The sequence below is a fragment of the Erinaceus europaeus genome, chromosome 23 (genome assembly GCF_950295315.1).
Source record: "Erinaceus europaeus chromosome 23, mEriEur2.1, whole genome shotgun sequence".
Lineage (NCBI taxonomy): Eukaryota > Metazoa > Chordata > Mammalia > Eulipotyphla > Erinaceidae > Erinaceus > Erinaceus europaeus.
This window is the reverse complement of record NC_080184.1, coordinates 1245518-1268106: the sequence shown is the minus strand read 5'-3', so window position 1 is coordinate 1268106 and position 22589 is coordinate 1245518. Positions and strand designations below refer to the sequence as shown.

At 62.5% G+C, this 22589-nt stretch overlaps 1 protein-coding gene across 5 annotated transcripts; it reads left to right on the top strand.

The window, feature by feature from the left end:
• The first annotated feature begins 4004 nt into the window (after positions 1–4004).
• Positions 4005–21165, top strand: PIP5K1C (phosphatidylinositol-4-phosphate 5-kinase type 1 gamma). Of its 5 annotated transcripts, XM_060181978.1 has the most exons (20): positions 4099–4207; positions 5983–6045; positions 8187–8218; positions 8451–8543; positions 9243–9373; positions 9511–9628; positions 10380–10532; positions 10868–11167; positions 12150–12358; positions 12726–12809; positions 13093–13141; positions 13459–13543; positions 13627–13788; positions 15793–15931; positions 16158–16190; positions 16990–17094; positions 17986–18106; positions 18569–18646; positions 19826–19909; positions 20021–21165. In XM_060181978.1, exons 2-20 carry the CDS (start codon positions 6030–6032, stop codon positions 20021–20023), a joined length of 1995 nt encoding a protein of 664 aa, XP_060037961.1. In that variant the 5' UTR covers positions 4099–4207; positions 5983–6029; the 3' UTR covers positions 20024–21165. The 5 variants fall into 5 exon arrangements, with proteins under 5 accessions (XP_016044484.1, XP_016044485.1, XP_016044486.1 ...); XM_016188998.2 differs by lacking the exon at positions 5983–6045 and having other exon boundaries at positions 4005–4207; XM_016188999.2 differs by lacking the exons at positions 5983–6045; positions 18569–18646 and having other exon boundaries at positions 4006–4207.
• The last annotated feature ends 1424 nt before the right edge of the window (positions 21166–22589 follow it).

The following is a 22589-nucleotide window of genomic DNA, read 5'->3' as shown; positions in this document are numbered from 1 at the left end:
CTGCAAGCTCCAAAGGTTTGTTTTGGGGGTGGCTGGTGGGACAGTCATGAGTGGTTGGCTTGTCTCTTCAAGAATGGCATTTCAGGGACCAGGTGGTGGTGCACCTGTCTGGGTGCACCTGTTCCCATGAACAAGAACCCAGGTTTATTTATTTTAAAAAATATTTATTTATTCCCTTTTGTGGCCCTTGTTGTTTTATTGTTGTAGTTATTATTGTTTTTTTTTTTTTTTTTGCCTCCAGGGTTATTTCTGGGGCTCACTCAGTGCCTGCACCATGAATCCACCGCTCCTGGAGGTCATTTTTCCCCCTTGTTGTTGTAGCCTCATTGTGGTTATTTAATTATTATTGTTATTGTTCATGCCGTTCATTGTTGGATAGGACAGAGAGAAATGGGGAGAGGAGGGGAAGACAGACAGGTGGAGAGAAAGACAGACACACCTGCAGACCTGCTTCACTGCCTGGGAAGCGACTCCCCTGCAGGTGGGGAGCAGGGGGCTTGAACCGGGATCCTTATGCCGGTCCTCTGGCTTTGCCCAACGTGAGTGCACTTAACCCACTGCGCTGCTGCCCGACCCCCCTATTGTTGTTGTTATTAATGTTGTCGTTGTTGGATAGGACAGAGAGAAATGGAGAGAGGAGGGGAAGACAGAGAGGGGGAGAGAAAGACAGACACCTGCAGACCTGCTTCACCGCCTGTGAAGCGACTCCCCTGCAGGTGGGGAACCGGGGGCTCAAACCAGGTTCCTTACACCGGTCCCTGCGCTTTGCGCCACGTGCACTTAACCCGCTGCGCTACCGCCGGACTCCCAGGACCCAGGTTTAAGCCCCTTGCTCCCCTCCTGCAAGGGGGACACTTCACAAGCAGTGAAGCAGGGCTGCAGGTGTCTCTCTGTCTCTCTCCCTCTCTATGTCCCCCTCCCCTCTCGATTTCTGGCTGTGTCTATCCAATAATAAATAAATATTAAAGAAAAGATTTTAAGAAAGAAAGAATGTCATTTCATTGAGGTCAGGGGTTGTTCTCGTTCAAGGCTGGATTCACATGACTCAGAACTGGCCTGAATATATCTGTCTCCCCCTTCCTCTCGATTCTGCCTGTCTCTATCCAATAATAAAGAAAATTAAAAAAATTTAAAGGGAATCAGGCGGTAGTGCAGCGGGTAAAGCGTAGGTGGCGACATCAATAACAGCAATAATATATCGCACCAAAGTAAAAGACTCTGGGGTGGGTGGGTGAGTGGATAGATTACAGGTCCAAGAAGGATTCAGAGGACCTAGTGGGGGTTGTATTGTTATGTGGGAAACTGGGGAATGTTGTGCATGTCCAAACTATTGTACTTACTGTTGAATGTAAAACATTAATTCCCCCCCCCAAAAAAGTTAGGCAGCTGGGGGAAAAGAAAACAGCAACAATAATCACTCCGACAACAATGAAAACAACAAGGGCGGGGGTCGGGCGGGGCGCCGCGGGTTAGGCTCACGTGGCGCAAAGCACAAGGACCGGCGTGAGGATCCCGGTTCGAGCCCCCGGCTCCCCACCTGCAGGGGAGTCGCTTCCCAGGCGGTGAAGCAGGTCTGCAGGTGTCTGTCTTTCTCTCCCCCTCTCTGTCTTCTCCACCTTTCTCCATTTCTCTCTGTCCTATCCAACAATGACGACATCATCAACAACAACAATAACTACAACAACAATAAAAAAAACAAGGGCAACAAAAGGGAAAATAAATAAATTTTAAAAAGAAAGAAAATAAAAATCAAAAAAATTTTAAAAAGAAGACATGAATGAATGGATGAGTGTGTCATTTGGGTGGATGATGGATGGTGGATAGTAGATGATGGGTGGATGATGGGTAAATGGATGATGGATGGGAGGATGGTGAATGATGGATGGATGATGAATGGATGGAAGGATAAGGGTGAATGATGGATGGATGGGTGGACAGATAGATGATGGAAGGATGGATAATGGTGAATGATGGATGGATGGATGGATGGATGGATGGATGGATGGATAATGGTGAATGATGGATGGATGGATGGATGGATGGATGGATGGATGGATGGATAATGGTGAATGATGGAAGGATGGATAATGGTGAATGATGGATGGATGGATGGATAATGGTGAATGATGGAAGGATGGATAATGGTGAATGAATGATGGATGGATGGATAGACAGATGATGGAAGGATGGATAATGGTGAATGATGGATGGAGGGTGGTGGAGACAGTGCCAGCAGGGACGTGGGGGCCCCTCGCAGCTGCAGTACTGGGCACTGGCAGATGCAGTTTCTTCGGGAGCCACGAGGGGCGCCCGACACCAGGTTCTGGCTCCAGCTTGTCGATCCAACCCCCCACACTGCTCTTTCCGCAGGGTTATTGCTGGGTGCCCACGCCTGCAAGATTCCACTGCTCCAGGCGGACTCCTTTTCTTCCAGAGAGAGACAGAGACAGAGACAGAGACGGAGAGAGACAGCAAGGAGAGACACCAGCACTCCTCCATCACTGCTGAAGCTTCCGCTTTGTGTGGCGTTCCCATGTGGCTCTGGGGGCTCGTACCCAGGTCCTTGCTAGCGGTAAAGCATCTGCTCTACCCGTCTCTTTTTAAAAAGTTTGCTAGGGTGTCTTTCCCTCGGTCTCTCTGTCTCGATCTGAAAAAGTCAGCCAAGAGTGGTCAAACCCCAGCAAAAAAGAAAAAAAAAAAAAGCAAGTCTATTACATTTGTGCTGCAGGAGCGCTTTCTTTCTTTCTGTATTTATTTATTTGTTTATTGGAGAGAGACAGCCAGAAATTGAGAAGGAAGGGGAGATAGAGAGGAAGAGAGACAGAGAGACACCTGCAGCCCCGCTTCACCACTGGTGAAATTTTTCCCCTGAAGGTGGGAACCGGGGACTCAAAATGCAGGAGAGTTTTCTGTTCGGCCAAGAGAAGCCAGAGCCCCATTCGGGGCTGTGCTGGACTCGAACCCAGAGCTTCAGGCTGGTGAGTTCCAAGCCCCAGTTGTCCTGCCAGTGCCCTTCTGTGGACATAGATAACTTATAATTGCATCACGCGGACCTTCAGTTAGCAATGAAAGTGTCTATCCCTCAGAGCCCTGCTGAGCTCTGACTGGGTGGTGCTGGGGGTTGAACCTGGGACCTTGGGCAGGAGAGTGTTTGCAGAACTGCTGTGCTGTCTCCTCAGCCCAATATTTTTTTTTAAAAAAATGTATGCAGTGCTGGGACATCAAACCAGGAACTCACACAAGTGTCTGCTGAGCAGACACTCGGAGACAGGGGAGAGAGCAAGAGACAGAGACAGAGGGAGACACCTTCCCCGGTAGAGCTTCCCGGTGCCTTTGGTGGTGTTCCCATGTGGTGCTGGGGTGAAGCCAGGGCCTCATTCTACATTCCTCTTGGGCTGGGCCTTGGATTCCCGGCCTGCTCCCCACAAGCATATTTCCCATCTCAGGTGACTCTTGGCCTTTGCTCTCCCTCCACTGGCTTCCTTTGTAAGTGGCACCCTGCCACCCGCAGCCCGACACGCACAGCGCTGCCCTTCCACGGCCTGGACTCACGGGGGCGCTGGAGGCTCACCCGCAGACTTTAGCCCACGCAGGCCCCGCCCTCAACCCTGCCCCAAGCCGCGAGGACGGCAGACCCCGGGCGGTGTCCGCGCAGGCGCAGTGAAGCCCCGCCCCCATCCCCCTCCCCCTCCCCCTCCCCCCCGTCCCACTGACCCAATGGGCTGGGCGGTGCTTGCGCCTTGAGCGCCGACGCAGGACATAGGCCCCGCCCCGGAGCCCAGCGGGATAGGCGGGGCTTGTCCGCAACGCGGTGACGTGTTTTCAGGTTCCGCCCCCGAGCTCTGATAGGCGGGACTTGCGAGCTGCGCGCTGACGCACGGCGCTGGCCCCGCCCCGGCCCCGGCCCCGCCCCTGCGTCCCCGGCGGCGGCGGCGGCGGCGGCGGCGGCGGCGGCGGCGGCGGCGGCGGCGGCGGCGGCGGCGGCGGCGGCGGCGGCGGCGGCGGCGGCGGCGGCGGCGGCGGCGGCGGCGGCGGCGGCGGCGGCGGCGGCGCTTGTTGTTCGGCGCCCGCTGCCGTCTGTCCGTCCGTCCGTCGGTCCGTCCGTCGGCGGCCATGGAGCTAGAGGTCCCGGACGAGGCGGAGAGCGCCGAGGCGGAGGCTGGCCCCGCGGAGGCGTCCTGGGCGGCGGAGAGCGGCGCCGCGGCAGGTAACGGGGCCCTGACACCCTAGGCCCGGTTTCGGGGGACCCTGGCCGCTTCCCGGGGGCGACACCCCCACCTCGGGGTCCCGGTGGGCGCCGGGCTCGCCGTCCTCTGCAGGCATGCCTGTCGGGCCGGGGCTCCTCGCTCTGGGCTGCAGCGAGCCCCCGCTTCTGAGCTGGGTGCAGGGGTGCACCCCGTCCGGTGCAGGGCTTCGGCATGCACCCCAAGCCCAGTGTGGGGGCGCGGGGGCTACTCGGCTGCCTGGGGCACCCCCGCCCGTCCCCGTGCATGTGAGAGGGGCTTCTGCCTACAAGGCGGGGCCTGGTTTGGGGGGACACTGACCTCCCGGTGCCCTCATACCTGACTATTTCTGAGCTCCCCTCCGCTGGCATGTCCTGGGGTGTCCCCCCACTCTGCTGGCATCCCCTGGGGGTCACTCACTCTGCTGGCGTGTCCTGGGGGTCCCCACTCTGCTGGCATCACCTGGGGTCCCCACTCTGATGGCATCTCCTGGGGAGTTGCCCGCTTACAGCGCTGCCCTGTGACTTGGGGGGGCCCCTGTCTTTGAGATGGGGGGTCAGACCCAGAGCGCTGACCCCTTCCTGTGCTCCCCTGGCCTCTGTTTACCTCCTTGTCACAAGAAGGGGACCTCCTTGATCACCCACCCCCCACATTCCGCTTAAGGCTTCTCTCTAGATGTTGGGGGTCCTGCACCCCCTTTCCTCGGGATGCCTGTCTTCTTACCCCGTCTCCCTCCCCACCCCAACCTCCCTGGCTTCAGGATCCCCAGCCCAGAAGAGGGGTGCACGGGCCCCAGGGAACCCACTGAGTCTTGGCCCCCATCCCCATCCCTGCTGGCGGAGTCCCCATAGACACCTACAGGGCCCCCACCCCAGGGTTCCAGAAACTTCCTTCACGGACGGACGGGGTCTCCCGGGGTGGGGTGCTGCCTGGGATTGGGGAGCTCTCCAGAGATGGAGAGACAGAGAGGCGGACACAGAGAGACAGCACCTCCTGGGCCCTTGCCCTGCTCCCCGCCATCTGCCACCTGAACTTCTTCCCCTCCGTGACCCTGTTGCTCCCTGCGGCCCCAGGCTAGTCCCCGTGTCACCCGTGGCGGTACCCATCAGACTCCCAGCAGCACCGGACTCGGCCCCCCCCCAAAGCCTCAGCGCAGCCATGGGGAGTGGGGGTGCTGAGCAGATGGATGGGGTCCCCCAATCCTTTGCCACCCCTGGGGGATCCCAGAGCCTGGAGGGGGGCAGGAAGCCAGCGTGGCTCTGTGATCGTGGAACCACTCTGGGGGACCTCGCTCCCCCAGTTATATGATGAGGGGTGGCTGTCTGCACCCTGCCGGGCCCCTACCTCAGTTTCACTTGGGGGGCAGGTGATAGTGAGCAGGTGGGGAGCACAGTGCCACCCTCAGGCTTCTGGGGGATTCCCCCAGGGCAAGGGGTGAGCCAGGCATGGCCATGGAGGGCTCAGCCGTGCAAAGGTCCCAGGGCAGCCCCACTGGTATTTCTTGGCATGGGGGGACACACGTACTTCTGGGGGTGCCCAGTATCCTGCTGAGCCCAGCTGGGGACTTTGAGGGACCCTGTGGAGTGAGGAACCCAGGACATCTGGGGCCTGCATTGTCCCCAAGGATGGAACCCGGCTCTGTCTTGGTCTGTCCCCCCACAGCAGGGTGTGGGGTCCCAAGGATTGGGGGTATGGGACTCATTCAGTGACAGGCAGAGGGCAGATTCTGGGGGACCCCCCATCTTCCCTGCGCCCACAGTCGTGTCTCCTTGACCACACGGGTCAGCATCCGCTGGGGACCCTCACATGGCCAGCTGGACAGGTGGGGGATTAGCCTCTGGGATTAGCGGGGTGCCTGGGGAAGTTGGGGGGTGCGCCTGCCTCTGAGTTCTCACGGGTGGCGACCAGGGGTTGCCTTTCAAACCCAAGGCCGTACTCCTCCCGTGGGAATTCTGTAGGCTCCTGGGTGGCCGCCGTCACAACGCCAGGGCCGTGGGTGCCCCGTGGACACGCGACCCTGTGTCAATAAAACTTGATTGACAAGTGGGGTGGGACGGATTAGGCCCAGGGACTGAGAGAGACACCCCAGCTGAGTCCCACCATCCAGGGAGGCCAGGGACTTGAACCCAGGGCCTCTCACGTGGAAGGCGTGTACTCTGCCCACTGGGACTCATCGGGTCCCCCACCTTCCAGAAGCTCAACCCTGGCGCCCTGCATTCCCCGGAGGGAAAGTGGGGCGGGAGCTGGTGCCCTCGTGATCTGCTGGAACCCAGGGCCGCTCCAGTGACCTGCTTTCCTGGAGCCCGGTGCCCCTGCGGGCAGCGGGGGTGGTAATGGTGGGGATCTGACCTCCTTGGTTCTGGGGTGCCAGACCCCCAGCTGTACCAGAAGGGGGTCCTCCTCGCCTCGGCACCCCCTCCCCCCCCAGGCTAGAGGTTCGTCACCCTGGGGGGGAGCCCAGGAATCTTCCTTTGTGACAGCTTATTTTTCTGGGGGTGGGGTGGTCACCAGGCATTCTGGGGTCCTAGTTATAGGGACCTGAGTCCTTGGCGTGCATCCAAAGGAACAGGCAGTCTTTGTCCTCTCCATCTCTCCCAGGTAGCCCTCTGGGGTTGCTCCCCCCCCCCCCCCGCAGGTGCCTGGTCCTGCTTTGCTGGGGGAGGTAAGAGGCCTGTCCCCCACCCCCTCAGGGAGATGAGGGGAGCTCCCCGGCCCCCCAGTTCCTCTCTCTGAAGAAGGGCTCCTTTACTCATTTCTCGGAGAGAAGGTCTCCGCTCTGGGTGAGGTGGTGCTGGGGGGGCCTCTGGGGCCTGCGCTCTGCTCTGCTGATCTGAGTCCACCCCTGGCCGCACGCACCCCTCAGGTTCAGGCGTGAGCTGACCTCCAGCCAGCACGTCACCCACCCGGGTCTGGAATGTGCTGGGAGGACCAGCCTGCGAGCTGGACTCCGGCCTCCGCTCCTGCGTCCCCAGGTTCGCTCCTCAGTATGCCTGCAGGAGTTGTGCTCTGGATTCTGGCAGAATACACGGGTCAACCTTTCAGTAGACAAACGGGGTGTGTGGGGGGGAGGACCAGAGACAGCTCACCGGGTAGGGTGCCTTCCTTGCCAGGACCACAGCCCAGGCCCGAGCCCCAGCACCATCTCAGAGGTGCCGCAGTCCCTGGGGAAGCTCGAATTCCCCATGACCTCCCACCCCAGAGCCCTCTGGCTCCTGTTCTCCTGCTCTCTCTGGTTTGTTTCCATTTATCTTCCTTCTGGATCCTGAGCTGCGATCTGAGGCCCTTCCACCTGGTCCTTGTAACTTCCTGAATCCCGGTCCCCCTGTCCAGTCTGCAGGGGAAGTGAGATTGGCCAGCTGGGGTGTCTGCGCCCCACCCCACCCTACACCCCACTTATGGGAGTTCCCTGGCTGCTGGGGGCCGGGGGGGGGGGCTGGCACTGAGGGACTTAGAACAGGTCTAGAATGCCCGCCAGCCCCTCCTCCCCCAGCTTCCTGTTTCTTTTCCTTCCCTCCCCACCCTGCCCCGGATGTCCAGCCGCCACCGTGCAGCCCTCCAACCCCAACCCCAGCCCTCGTTCCCTCATCTCTGTGTCTGTGCTTTGCTATGTTTTATTTTGTTTTCTCCCAGGACGCCTCCCAACTGTTCTGGGTCATTTGAACACATTCAGAGAGAGGGAGACAGACGGCTCAGCACTAGAGCTGCCCCGGTGCTGTGGTACCTCCCATGTGGTCAGGGGTTCCAGACTGAAGAGGCAGCGCCCTCCCCACCCAGAGTCTGGGACATTCCAGAATGCCAGCAGGGAGCCTGCCTGTCACCCCCCACCCCCACCTCAGGCCTGCTTCCTCCTCCAGTGTCCACTCTTGAGGGGACCCCCCTCCCGGGCACCCTCGCTGGGGCCCCTGGGCCCCCCAAGGAGGAATCTTTGGCTGCCACCCCCCATCCTTGTCTCTCCTCCCCCAGGTGTGGCCCCCAAGAAGGCAGCCCCCACGGAGGTGAGTGTCAGGGGGCCTGTCCCTCCAGCATTAGTTTTGGGGCACAAGGTCTGGGGGGTCATGGGAGCCATGTAGGGTTTCTGCAGCTGGGAGGGCACCCGTCCCGTGTACCCCACCCTCCAGCTGGCAGGCAGAACTCGGGGCCCCAGTGAGGGGGAGGCTAGGTCTGCGGGGCTGGAGGCAACAGCTTTCTAGAATGTTCTGTGGTGGCCAACCGCCATGTCCCCCCCAGGCCCAGCCGGTGATGGGCGCCCCCGGCGCTGGACACGGGAGGAAACTGGGTCACCGCGGGGTGGACGCCTCCGGAGAGACCACCTACAAGAAGGTGCCTCCCCTTCTGTGTTTCTCCCGTTTCTGTCTCTCCTGTCTCTCTGTGTTTTTCTCTCTCTGTCCCTCCCCGTTCATCTCTCCCTATTTCGGCCCCTTCCTGTCTCTCATCTCTGTCTCTGCCCCCTCCTGTCTCTCCTGGTCTCTTTTTGCCCGCGCCTCTGTTCTTCTTTGGCTCCTTTTTTTTTTTTTTTTCTTTATTTGATTGGATAGAGACAGAGAAGTCAAGAGGGGAGAGGGAGATAGACACTGCTCGTGAGGCTTCTTTTTTTTTAATATTTATTTTATTTATTTATTCCCTTTAGTTGCCCTTGTTGTTTTTATTGTTATAGTTATTATTGTTGTTGTCATTGTTGGATAGGACAGAGAGAAATGGAGAGAGGAGGGGAAGACAGAGAGGAGAGACAGACAGACACTTGCAGACCTGCTTCACCGCCTGGGAAGCGACTCCCCTGCAGGTGGGGAGCCGGGGTTCGAACCGGAATCCTTATGCCGGTCCTTGTGCTTTGCGCCACCTGCGCTTGACCCGCTGCGCTACAGCCCGGCTCCCTCGTGAGGCTTCTGTGCAGATGGGGAGCGGGGCTTGAACTTGTCCTTGTGCTTGGGACCAGGTGCACTCTCCTAGATGCATCACCAACCGGCCCCTCTCCCCTCCCCTCCCCTCCCTTCTGCCTCTGCCTCTCCTGCCCGCCCGCAGACCACATCGTCCACGCTGAAGGGTGCCATCCAGCTGGGCATAGGCTACACCGTGGGGAACCTCAGCTCCAAGCCCGAGCGTGACGTGCTGATGCAGGACTTCTACGTGGTGGAGAGCATCTTCTTCCCCAGGTGCATGGCCGGCCACGGCTTGGGGGCGTGGGGGCTCCCTGTGCCGGAACCGGGTCCGGGTCTGGGTCCCCTGGGGGGCCACCAGCAGGCAGGAGGAGGGGTCCGCACCCCCTCACGAGTCTCTCTTTCCTCCACAGCGAGGGCAGCAACCTCACCCCTGCCCACCACTTCCAGGACTTCCGCTTCAAGACCTATGCCCCCGTGGCCTTCCGCTACTTCCGGGAGCTCTTTGGCATCCGGCCCGATGACTACCTGGTGAGTCGTGGCCCCCGGGCCCATCTGTGGCTGCCCTGGGGTGCCTGGCTCAGCACGTGGCCCAGGTTCGAGCCCCTGGCGCCACCTGCTAGATACCACGGAGCCGGTGGCAGCTCCGGCATCTCTCTCTAACTTTCCGTGCTGCCGTTTTACTCCTGGGCTGCTTTCTCATTCGCAGAGAGACAGGGAGGAAGAGAAACCTCACAGCACCGGCTTGTCCCCGGTCCTGGGGATCTCCCAGGTGGTGCTGGGGCTCCAAGCTGAGCAAGGCCAGGACCCGCCCCGCTGAGCAGTCTCTCGGGCTGGCCCTGTCCCTGGGTGATCTGTGCCAGCCCGGCAGGGGGCAGCCAGGCCATCTGCCTGGGAGGGAGAGGCAGGGGAGCCAGGGCGCCTGCATAGGCCTAGGTGCTTATTTGCTGTGGCAGGGTGGAGAAGGACAGATGGCGGCTGTCCACTTGGCCTGTCCTCGGTGCTGCCACTGTGGTGAAAATCAGGCAAAAGCGGCCCACAGCCCCGGAGCTTTCCCTGGTGCCATGGTTCCTCCCGGGCGGTGCCAGGGCTCAACCCCAGGTCACGTGCCCCACGCAGCAAGCTCTCTGCGGCCTGGCCGTGTTCCCTCGGAGACATTCTGGGAGCCCGCCGACAGCCCCCCTTCTGCCCCGACCACTCCCCCCAAGCACCTTCGCTGGATCCTGCCGCCCGGGGTGGGGGCTGTCTGCCCACTCAGCCCACTCCCACCCTCCACCCCCAGTACTCCCTGTGCAACGAGCCTCTGATCGAGCTCTCGAACCCGGGCGCCAGCGGCTCCCTGTTCTACGTCACCAGCGACGACGAGTTCATCATCAAGACGGTGATGCACAAGGAGGCCGAGTTCCTGCAGAAGCTGCTGCCAGGCTACTACATGGTGGGTGGGGGCCCAGGCCGGCCCAGAATCAGTCGGTGACTCAGTGCCGTGGGGGCGGAGGCCCAGCTGTCTGCTGCGGAGCAGCTGTGCCCACCCCCCAACCACCATTCCCCACGGTTAGCCGAGCCCCCCCACAGTGTGGCCGGCCCCTCAGAGCAGGGAGATGGTGGAGGGGCAGGTCCGGGGACTCGGTCCCCCAGGCGGGGGTCTGTCCTGCGTGTCCTGCTTGGGGGTGGGGATACCCCTAGATGGGGATCCGGGGGGAGCCCCGAGGAGCCGGGGGCAGGTCCCCCCACCTCCCCCCCACCGTCCCAACCCGTGCGTCCTGCCCCCAGAACCTGAACCAGAACCCGAGGACGCTGCTGCCCAAGTTCTACGGGCTGTACTGTGTGCAGTCGGGCGGCAAGAACATCCGCGTGGTGGTCATGAACAACATCCTGCCGCGCGTCGTCAAGATGCACCTCAAGTTCGACCTCAAGGGCTCCACCTACAAGCGGCGCGCCAGCAAGAAGGAGAAGGAGAAGAGCGCACCCACCTACAAGGACCTGGACTTCATCCAGGACGTGCCCGACGGGCTGCTGCTGGACCCCGACACCTTCTCCGCACTTGTCAAGACCCTGCAGCGGGACTGCCTGGTGCGTGCGCCCGGCGGGGCGGGAGAGGGAGACGGAGAGACAGACAGACGGAGACAAGAGACAGCTAGAGAGCCATACAGAGACAGGGAGACGGTCACATAGGCTGAGAGACAGCGAGAGATACACAGAGACGAGAGACAGAGCTAGAGAGCCATACAGAGACAGGGAGACGGTCACATAGGCTGAGAGACAGCGAGAGATACACAGAGACGAGATGGAGAGTTAGGGTTGGGATAGACAGCATAACGGTTATACAAAGGCTTTCATGCCTGAGGCTCCAAAGTCCCAGGTTCAATCCCCCGCACCACCGTAAGCCAAAGCTGAAGAGTGCTCTGGTAAAAATACAAAACAAAATGAAAAAACAAACAAGGGATGGAGAGCTACAGAGACAGAGACAGGCAAGAGACAAAGACAAGGAGATAGACAGAGCTAGAGTGTGAGACATACAGATAAACAGAGACATAGGCAGAGAGACAGAGGGAGATAGCTAGATGAGACAGAGACAGATACGGAGACATAGGCAGAGACAGACAGCGAGATGTAGAAAGGGGAGCATCCGTCTGGGACTTGCGAGGCGGGGGCTCGAACCCGGAACCTGAGGCCCGAGAGCCCAGCGCTCTGCTCTGCCCACTGCCCTCCCAGGCCGCTGGATCTATTACTGATTCTCTAAACCCATCTTGATTCACCCATCTGCTGATAGGAGAGACACAGGGAACTCTGCTCCACCACTTGGGAAGCTTCCCCCCTGCAGTTGGGGACTCGAACCCGGGGCCTTGAGCGTGGTAGCGAGTGCGCCACTGCCCGGTTCCCCCGATCTGAAGCTTCCCAAGGGGGGAGCTGTGCTGGGGTGTCTCTCTCTGTCTCTGCCTCTGATAGCGAAGGGGGGAACAAAATGCCACCAGAAACGGGAATCATATGAGGGCAAGAACAAGGACAGGGAGGCAGGCCGGGCTCAGTGCCGCCCGCCACCACCCGTCCACAGGTGCTGGAGAGCTTCAAGATCATGGACTACAGCCTGCTGCTCGGGGTGCACAACATGGACCAGCAGGAGCGCGAGCGGCGGGCCGACGGCGCCCAGGGCCCGGCCGACGAGAAGCGACCCCCACCCGGCCAGAAGGCGCTCTACTCCACCGCCATGGAGTCCATCCAGGGGGGCGCCGCGCGCGGGGAGTCCATCGACATGGACGACACGTGGGTGTCCGCACCCCTCCGCCCCACTCAGTCCTGGCAGGCTTCCTGGAGGTGGTGGCCACTGGGCGCCAGGCCAGCTTCACCTGTGGGGCGTAGTCCTGGGGGCGGGGTCCCTGGCCCACCTCAGAGTATCTCATGCTCTTAGGCTCCCCAACGGGCTGGGTGAGCTCGAGTGTGCAGACTCCTAATGCCAGGCACCCAGGCTCCCGCCCGCTGTGGGGCAGGTGCGTGAGGATGAGGGCTGGGGGGAGGCGGGGGGCATGTGCTTGCTCTCCCGGGCACTCAAGCATCCAGCCTGCGTGGCCCTGTGCCGTGCGTGCCCCGCCTGCCCGCCTGCGTGGACCCTGCTGACGCCCCGTCCCCACAGGATGGGGGGCATCCCCGCCGTGAACGGCCGTGGAGAGCGCCTGCTGCTTCACATTGGCATCATCGACATCCTGCAGTCCTACAGGTGCACGGCCGGCCCAGAGACCTACCGCTAGGTGCCCCCGGCCACGCCCATGTGGGTCTGTGAGCACTTGACCTGGGCTGGGGGCCGGCCGAGGGGATGAGGGCGGTCTGGGAAGGCTGCTTGGAGGAGGGGGCAGTCTCCCCAGCCCCTGTGTGGCTCAGGTCAGACCTGAGTCCTGGGGGCCAGATCCTGCCCGCCCCCCCCCAGGTCCACGTAGGGGCGCCCCAGCCCTGACGCCCATGAGCGGCGCTGCGTGACATCTGGGGTGATCTGCTCCCCGCAGGTTCATCAAGAAGCTGGAGCACACCTGGAAGGCGCTGGTTCACGACGGGGTGAGTGCCACGCATTCACTCACTCACCCTCCCATCCTCAAAGCCCAGCTGACACCCCCCTGCACCAGCTCCCAGGCTCCGGCTTGAGAGGGATGGAGGAGGGGACCCCCCAAGGCTGAGCTGGAGGGGGGCTGCCTGTGAGGACGGGGCAAGCAGGGCATTCTCAGAACATTCTAGAATGGGTCCCATGGAGGGGCCTCGGGCACCTGCTGCGGCGAGGGTCCCACTCTGACCCCGTGGATCCGTCCCCCAGCCCCCGACCCCCGGCTGTCCTGGGGGACCCCAGGCTCTGGCCCGCTCACGCACCTGTCCCCCAGGACACCGTGTCCGTCCACCGGCCCAGCTTCTATGCCGAGCGCTTCTTCAAGTTCATGAGTAACACGGTTTTCCGGAAGAACTCCTGTAAGCCCCCCCCACCCCCGTGCCTCAGTTTCCCTGGCGGCACTGCCGGGTCCACGCCTCACCCTCCACCCCTCTGCCCTCAGCCCTGAAGTCCTCCCCGTCCAAGAAAGGCCGCAGCGCCCTGCTGGCTGTCAAACCCCTGGGTCCCACGGCCGCCTTCTCCGCCAGCCAGATCCCCAGCGAGCGCGAAGACGCACAGTATGACCTCCGGGGTGCTCGCAGCTACCCCACACTGGAGGACGGAGGTAGGTGCCCCCCCCACAGGCCTGGGCCTGGGGAGCTGCTGTGGGGAGCACGGGGTGTGCAGAGGGCCCGGGGCAGCATGCAGGCATGCAGGGGTGTGCAGAGGGCCCAGGGCAGCATGCAGGGGTGTGCAGAGGGCCTGGGGGCAGCGTGCAGGGGTGTGCAGAGGGCCCGGGGGCAGCATGCAGGGGTGTGCAGAGGGCCTGGGGGCAGCGTGCAGGGATGTGCAGAGGGCCCGGGGGCAGCGTGCAGGGGTGTGCAGATGGCCTGGGGGCAGTGTGTAGGGGTGTGCAGAGGGCCCGGGGCAGTGTGCAGAGGGCCTGGGGGCAGCGTGCAGGGGTGTTCAGAGGGCCCAGGGCAGCGTGCAGGATTGTGCAGAAGGCCTGGGGGCAGCGTGCAGGGGTGTGCAGATGGCCTGGGGGCAGTGTGTAGGGGTGTGCAGAGGGCCCGGGGCAGTGTGCAGAGGGCCTGGGGCAGCGTGCAATGGTGTACAGAGGGCCGGGGCAGCGTGCAGGGCTGTGCAGAGGGCCCGAGGCAGCGTGCATGGGGGTGCAGAGGGCCTGGGGCAGCGTGCAGTGGTGTGCAGACGTCCTGGGGGCAGCGTGCAGGGGTGTGCAGAGGGCCCGAGGCAGCGTGCATGGGGGTGCAGAGGGCCTGGGGCAGCGTGCAGTGGTGTGCAGAGGTCCTGGATGCAGCGTGCAGGGGTGTGCAGAGGGCCCGATGCAGCGTGCATGGGGGTGCAGAGGGCCCGGGGCAGCATGCAAGGGTGTGCAGAGGGCCGGGGCAGCGTGCAGGGATGTGCAGAGGGCCTGGGGGCAGCGTGCAGGGGTGTGCAGAGGGCCTGGGGGCAGCGTGCAGGGGTGTGCAGAGGGCCGGGGCAGCGTGCAGGGATGTGCAGAGGGCCTGGGGGCAGCGTGCAGGGGTGTGCAGAGGGCCTGGGGGCAGCGTGCAGGGGTGTGCAGAGGGCCTGCGGGCAGCTTGCAGGGGTGTGCAAAGGGCCCGGGGAAACATGCAGGGTTGTGCAGAGGGCCTGCGGGCAGCTTGCAGGGGTGTGCAGAGGGCCTGGGGGCAGCGTGCAGGGGTGTGCAGAGGGCCCGGGGGCAGCGTGCAGGGGTGTGCAGAGGGCCCTGGGGCAGCGTGCAGGGGTGTGCAGAGGGCCTGGGGGCAGCGTGCAGGGGTGTTCAGAGGGCCTGGGGCAGCGTGCAGGATTGTGCAGAAGGCCTGGGGGCAGCGTGCAGGGGTGTGCAGATGGCCTGGGGGCAGTGTGTAGGGGTGTGCAGAGGGCCCGGGGCAATGTGCAGAGGGCCTGGGGGCAGCGTGCAGGGGTGTTCAGAGGGCCCAGGGCAGCGTGCAGGATTGTGCAGAAGGCCTGGGGGCAGCGTGCAGGGGTGTGCAGATGGCCTGGGGGCAGTGTGTAGGGGTGTGCAGAGGGCCCGGGGCAGTGTGCAGAGGGCCTGGGGCAGCGTGCAATGGTGTACAGAGGGCCGGGGCAGCGTGCAGGGCTGTGCAGAGGGCCCGAGGCAGCGTGCATGGGGGTGCAGAGGGCCTGGGGCAGCGTGCAATGGTGTGCAGACGTCCTGGGGGCAGCGTGCAGGGGTGTGCAGAGGGCCCGAGGCAGCGTGCATGGGGGTGCAGAGGGCCTGGGGCAGCGTGCAGTGGTGTGCAGAGGTCCTGGATGCAGCGTGCAGGGGTGTGCAGAGGGCCCGATGCAGCGTGCATGGGGGTGCAGAGGGCCCGGGGCAGCATGCAAGGGTGTGCAGAGGGCCGGGGCAGCGTGCAGGGATGTGCAGAGGGCCTGGGGGCAGCGTGCAGGGGTGTGCAGAGGGCCGGGGCAGCGTGCAGGGGTGTGCAGAGGGCCTGGGGGCAGCGTGCAGGGGTGTGCAGAGGGCCGGGGCAGCGTGCAGGGATGTGCAGAGGGCCTGGGGGCAGCGTGCAGGGGTGTGCAGAGGGCCCGGGGTACTGCGCTGGAGGGGCTCCCCGCAAGCGCACCCTGCCCACTCCCGCAGCCCGGCCTGACCTCCTGCCCTGCACGCCACCCTCGTTTGAGGAGGCCACCACCGCCTCCATCGCCACCACCCTGTCCTCCACGTCCCTGTCCATTCCTGAGCGGTCGCCATCAGAGACGTCAGAGCAGCCCCGCTACAGGTGAGGGCCTGGGGGCGGGGCGGGGCGTGGTCACGGAGCCGACACATTGGTGGGTGCAAGATCAGTGGGCGGGGTCTCGTGGTGCTAGGCTGTGATTGGTGGGTCTAGTGATGGGGCTTTTGGCTTGGCCTTGGGCAGTCCACCGAGAGGCGGGGCTATGGAGGGCTGTCCCAGGTGGGCAGGGCCCGGGACCCTCACCTGGCCCCCCTGCCCACCTTCTCTGCAGGCGGCGCACACAGTCCTCGGGACAGGACGGCCGGTAAGCGCAGGCCCGGCCCCCTGACCCCGCTCCCCCGAGCTCCCTGCGACCCCCTCGTCTCAGTCCAGTTCCAGCACCCAGCCTCGGGCTTCCCTTCTTCGCAGAGCCCGCTCAGTGGGTAGAGCGCAGGCCTTGTACGCCTGAGGCCCCCTGCTCAGTCCCCAGCGTCCGTCACCTGTGCCAGAGACGTCCCAGTTCAGTGACTCACTTTCCCACTCGTGCGTCTGTCGTGAAACCCTCCACGAAGTGTTACAGCAAAACTTTAAAGTCCATTTCTAGAAAAGACTTAGTTCTTTGCATGAGAGAGCAAGACAAGCAGAGCCTCACTCCTGCTCAGTCGTGCTGGGGATTGAACTCAGGGCCTCAAGCTAGAGGGGCTAGTGCTTGGCACCTGAAGGGCCGGGGCTCGAAGTAGCCTCAGGCGTGCCAGTCCTGCCCTATTCCTGCTGAGCCATTTCCTCAGCCACCTGCCCGCCCATCTTAAAAAAAAATTTTTTTTTTTTCAAGGACAGAGAGGGTGCCTGCCTTACCATGTGGAAAAACCTGACTCAGGGCCCAGGCACCACATGGGAAGTGCTACTGCACTAGAGGAAGCTCTCCGAGTGAAAAAACCAGCCCAGAGCGATGCAGACATGCATCCTTGAGGTCCCTGCTCAGCCCAAAACAAATGTAAAAGTGACTGTTTTCTTTTCACTAAGGATAGGACAGGCAAGGTGGTGGGAGCCCTCTCTCTCTGCAGAGATAGTCACGGGTCTGACAGGGGAAACTGAGGCCGGGCTGTGTGCCCCCCCCCCCTCAGGGCGCAGGCAGAGCCCCCCGCCGATGAGGACCTGCAGCAAATCACAGTGCAGGTGGAGCCGGTGTGCAGCATGGAGATCGTGGTCCCTGCAGAGCAGGATGAGGGGTGAGTGGCTCCGCCCCCTAGGATGCACCCATACCATTGGCCGAGCTCTGTCATGTGGGCTGCTGGCCGCGAGGCACGCTGGGAAATGTAGTCCAGGGGACCTGACCTGGTTCTTCCACCCTCCCACCCCAAGTGGCTGGGTTCACGGGGTACCCTGTTCTCCTCCCTCCTCCTTGGCGCAGCCCCGGTTCTGCAGGTGCCGCGTTGTTGTTTTGTTAGTTTTTATAGCAGACGAGGGGCCGGGAGCTTCAGGCAGGAGAGTCTCTTGAACTGTTCTGCTGTCGGGGCCTGAGTCTGGCTCTCTGCCCACTGCGCACCCACCCCCTCTTGGGCCGGCTTCCCAGATGGAGGGAGGGAGTTAGGGGAAAGACCTCACAGCTCCGAGCATCCTGAAGTGCACTGAGTGCTGGGCTGGGGGTAGAGCCATGCTATCGAGGGGAGCTGTCTCCCAGTCCCTTTCCTCCACCTCCTCATTCTGTCATCTGCACTTCGCTGGGGGTTGGCATCAGTGCGCCCGCCTCTCCTGCTGGGCCCTTTGTTCTAGACAGAGTGGGAGAGACAGCACCACAGCACCCTCGTGAAGCTTCCCCGAGCCTGTGTTGAGGTGCTCTCCCCTGGTGGTTTCCAGAATGTCCCCTACAGCATCATCAGTGCTGGTGTGGGAAGGTGGGGAGGGTCCCAGATTCAGAACTGTGCCAATGGCCACACACAAGGCCCGAGCCCCGGCACCACCTGGAGGTGCTGTGGCACCAGGGGAAACTCCCTTCTCTGAAAACCAAACCAAGCAAACGAGACAGAACCTGGTTCAGCAGAAGCGGGAAGGGCTGAGGGCTGAGGCCATGGGGCTGCCTGGACAGCACTCCAGGAGGCCCGTATCCCCCGTGTCCCCAGCTTGGAGGACACCCCGGCCAGTGCCGCCACTGCTAGTGTTGCTGTCACTGCTGTGGCCGAAGCAGAGACCGCCAGCCAGGCCTCGGACGAGGAGGACACACCTGCCACTGACATCTACTTCGTAAGTCCTGGTGCCCATGGAACACACAGGCGGCCTGGGGCCCCTACCTCAGTGGACCTCAGCCTCTGGGGACCCTAGCTTTAGGGGACCCCCACCTCAGGGGAACCCAGGGGACCCGAGCTTGAGGAGACCCTGCTGGGCCTGCTGTGTTTCTGGAAGCTTCTGTGTGGGGGGCAACCCGGGCTGGCGGTCCAGGCTGGAGGAGTCTGGTCTCCATCAGGCTGCTTGTTCATTCAGTGAGAAAGTTCAGTGAGACCTTGCCGGGTCCGGGTCAGGAGGCCCCATCCGCCGGAGCATCTGGCCCACTCTCCTGCCCTGTCTCTGAGTGGGGTCTGGGGGGTGCGCCCAGCCAGACCAGCTTCTCCGCCTGCGTTCCCCCTCCCGCTTGGCACCCCCGCTGCCCACTCGGCCTCACCCCGTCACCACTCCATCTCTCTGCTTCCTCCCCGGCCCCCCGGCCAGTTCGCGGATGGGCGGCATTGGATTTGCTCCCCCCGCCGTCGCCGCCTGCGGGCCGTCACGCTGAGCTCCTCGGGGACAGTAAGTGACCGGTGACCGCAGGCCAACGACGGGGGAGCCCCCCACCCCCCAGGGGCCTCGGCCCCACTCAGGCGCCCCCAAGGGGCAGCTTAGCTGGCCCGGTTCTTGGCAACCAGAGGCTCCACACCCGGTCTGCACGTGGGGAAACCGAGGCACGATTCCCAGGGGCCCCTGAGAGTTTCTGGGACTTGCTGGGGACATGTCCCCAGATCCTGAGTGGCTGGGTATGATGAGTGGCCCAGAGAGGCCCAGGAGCCTGCCAGGGCTACACAGCACAGGGACAGGAGGGGCTGCCCTCCCAGGACACAGGACCCACAGTCAGGGCCCCAGGACCACAGGATGGGGTTAGCTGTTTATGGAGGGCCAAGATGGGCTCTGAGGGCCGGGTGGGGTGCAGGAGGCAGGGAGACGGGTCCTGCAGGTCGCACGTGTCACAACAGTCCAACCAGGACTGGGGTTCCCCCAAGCTGCCAAGTCAGAACACGTCCCTGAGGCTCATGGAGACTCAAAGGGTGAGGACCCCTCTTTGGTCCCCGCTTTCTGAAACCCGAGTTAGGGGTGCCAACTGCTGGGCTCCTTGCTCAGAGCTCCAGGCACACAGGGTGAAGGTCAGGGGCCCCTAGAAGTCTGGTCCGGCCACCCCACAGGACTGGGGGCTTCCCTGGCCCGGCTCCACCGCTGAGCTCGTCCCGCTGGTGTGAAGGAGGTGACTTGTGCGATGACTTTTGGAGCCGAGGGTCACCCAGGCCCAAGCTGAGGCCGGGGGCCTTGAAGCAGGTGGAGAGGGCCGCCGTCAGGATCTCAGGGGTGCTACAGAGATGCCCCCCAGAAGCAGGACAGGACCCTAGAAATTGTGGAGCCCTCCCAGGAGGCACCCCATGGCTCCTGCCGAGCCCTGCCTCGGTTTCCCCGACAGCTGACCCACGCACTTCCCTCCTTGAAGTCGCCAGGGCCGTGCCCCCAGCACCCCACTTTCACCCGCTGATCTCTCCCTGCCAGGCCTCCTGCTGGACCCCAGGCTGCCTTGGGGGGGGTGCGAGGCGGGGTCCTGTGGAAGGGTGGCCTCTTTTATTCCTGTCTCTTCCTCCCCCTGCACCTCCCTCTCTCTCCCTCCCTCTCTTTCTGTCGCCCGGCACCCCACACCCCTGCACGCCTGCCCACCCGCCTGCCCGCCTGCAGCCCACGGATGAGCGCAGCTGGGTGTACTCCCCCCTGCACTATAGTGCCCCCCAACGCCCGGGCTCCGACGGCGAGAGCGACTCCGTAAGTGCCCGCCTGCCCGCCGGCCGTAGGGACAGCAGGGAGCTGGGCCTGGGGTGGGGCTTCAGGGCTGTGGGCCCCCCAGACCTCACTGCCCCCCCCTCTGCCCCCCAGTAACGTCTACGCAGCTGCTGGACGCCCACCCCTTCCAGGAAGGCCACCCTGCTGCCTGCACCCACCCGCCCACTGTGGGACCATTGGGGACCCCTGTGCCCACCGTACTGTGAGCCCGGCCCCCCGGCCCCCCAGCCTCCGCCTCACGTATTTATTTTGGGGTCCCACCACCCCCACCTCTCCCTGGGCACAGTGCACGAAGGCTCCTGGAGGAAAAGGACCAAGAGATGCCTCCACCCCCCACCCAGAAAGAAGACTGGGATTCCACTCAGTGGTACTGGGGGGGCCCACTCCCCGCTCACATGCAGGGCACCCCCAGAGGGCACTGTGGCCTCACGTCTGCGGCCTCTGGGGGCATGGGGCCGGAACTCAGGGCTCCAGAGACTCACGCCTCTGACTTGGGGTCCCCCCCTGCCCAGGCCCTGGCTGGGGTCCCCACTTTGTGGGGGAGGACACAGGGCGAGAAGATGGACCCTTCGGATGGCCCCTCCCCTCTGGTGTGTTCCTCCTAGCCCATCGCCCCTGGCTCTCCTGCGCCTTCTGCCCAGCCACTGTCTGTCTGTCTTTCCATCTGTCGGCCCTGGGACAGACCTCTCGAGGCTGACTTAAAAGAGTTTAGGAGAAACCGCCGCCCCCAGCCCCACCTTGATATCATGAGGACGTTTCTATTTTTGGTGTGAAGTCACTGAGACCCCATCCCACCCACCCCCCAACTGGACGGCCAGGAAGCTGTGGATTCCAGGGCACCCCAGACAAGCTTGGGGGCCGCAGCCCAGGGTCACCCCAGGATGGAAGTCAGTAAATACCTGGGAAGCCTTCTGTGTGTCCCGCGCCCCCCAGCCACCCCCCAGCACCTGGCTCAGTGCAATACCCCCACCTTGGGGGGATCCCTCGCCAAGGTACTGTCCCCCACAGCTCCGACCCTGCCTCCCCATTCCTCTGGGGCTCCCGCCAGCCCCCCAAATCCAGGGGGACAGACAATCCCCAGTTCGGTTCCCTTGGGCGGGGCCCTGGGACCCAGCCTGGGCGTGGGGAACCCACACAGCCATTCCTGGTGTCCCCCAAGTGGCAGGCGTCTGCAGCCCCAGACTCCCCCATCCCCCTTTTTACATCCAGATGTCTCCAATAAATCGGGTAATGAGCTCCGCCCGGCCATCTTTCTGCGGCTCTGTGCACCCAGGGGCTGTGGGGCAAGAGCTGAGTGTGAACAGAAACTTGAGGGGGCTGGGGGGACAGCACAGCTCAACCCAATAGACTCCCCTGCCTGAGGCTCTGAGGGCTCAGGTTCAACCCCCAACACCACCATCAGCAGAGCTGAGCAGGGCTCTACCCCCCCCCCCCGCAAAAAAAAAAAAAGCTACATCTCCAGTCATATCGAGAGGAGTACAGTGGATAAAGCCTTGGACTCAAGAGTGAGGTCCTGAGGTTAATCCCAGACATTAAAGATGTCCAAAAGGGCTGGGCAGTGCTGCACCCGGTAGAGTACACACATCATAGCGCACACGGGGACTCAAATTCAAGCCCCTGGTCCCCACTGTGGGATTTTGGGGGGGAGCGGTGTTGAAGGTGTCTCTCTTTGTTTCTACTTTTTTTTTTTTTTTTTTGCCTCCAGGGTTATTGCTGGGCTTGGTGCCTGCACCATGAATCCACTGCTCCTGGAGGCTATTTTTCCCCCCTTTTGTTGCCCTTGTTGTGGTTATTATTGTTGATGTCATCGTTGTTGGATAGGACAGAGAGAAATGGAGAGAGGAGGGGGAGACAGGGAGAGAGAAAGACACCTGCAGACCTGCTTCACTGCCTGGGAAGCGACTCCCCTGCAGGTGGGGAGCCGGGGGCTCGAACCGGGATCCTGACGCCCGTCCTTGTGCTTTGCGCCACCTGCGCTTAACCCGCTGCGCTACCACCGACCCCCTTTTTCTACGTTTTATTTGACAGGACAGAGGAATTGAGGGTGGGTAAGGAGGGAGAAAGACACCTGCAGACCAGCTTCACCACTCCTGAAGTGTCCCCTCCCCGTAGGTGGGGAGCAGGGGCTCGAACCCGGGTCCTCTTTTTCCCCACTCTTGATTTCTTTGTCATCCTTGTCGTGGACTGAGCAAATCAGGGTCTCCAGCCATCTGTGAAACAGGTTGCGGCCGGCCAGCTTCTTCTGGCTTTTTGTTTTGCTTTACCAGTGATTACACAACTCTGGCTTATGGCTGGGTGGGGGCTTGAACTTGGCACCATGAAACGGCGGGCATGGGAGTCTTGTCTCACCCTGCCAATGCTTTCAACTTCCATCCCAGCGGCTACCTTGCGGCGCAGACAGGCCTGGAACCTATGGCCCCGCCCGCCGCTTCTTCTTCTTCTAGCGTTTGCCCTTCTTCCGTAGCCAGTCAACAGCGTCAGGTTGAGCCTGATGTCAAGTTTCGAGACCTCCTTTGAATCTGGAGAGGTGGCAGTCGTCGACTATGTGGGTCATAGTCTGTCTGGAGCCACAGGGGCAGTTCGGGTCGTCTCTGGCTCCCCAGCGATGGGACATAGCGGCGCACCGGCCATGGCCTGTTCGATAGCGATTGAGGAGGGCCCG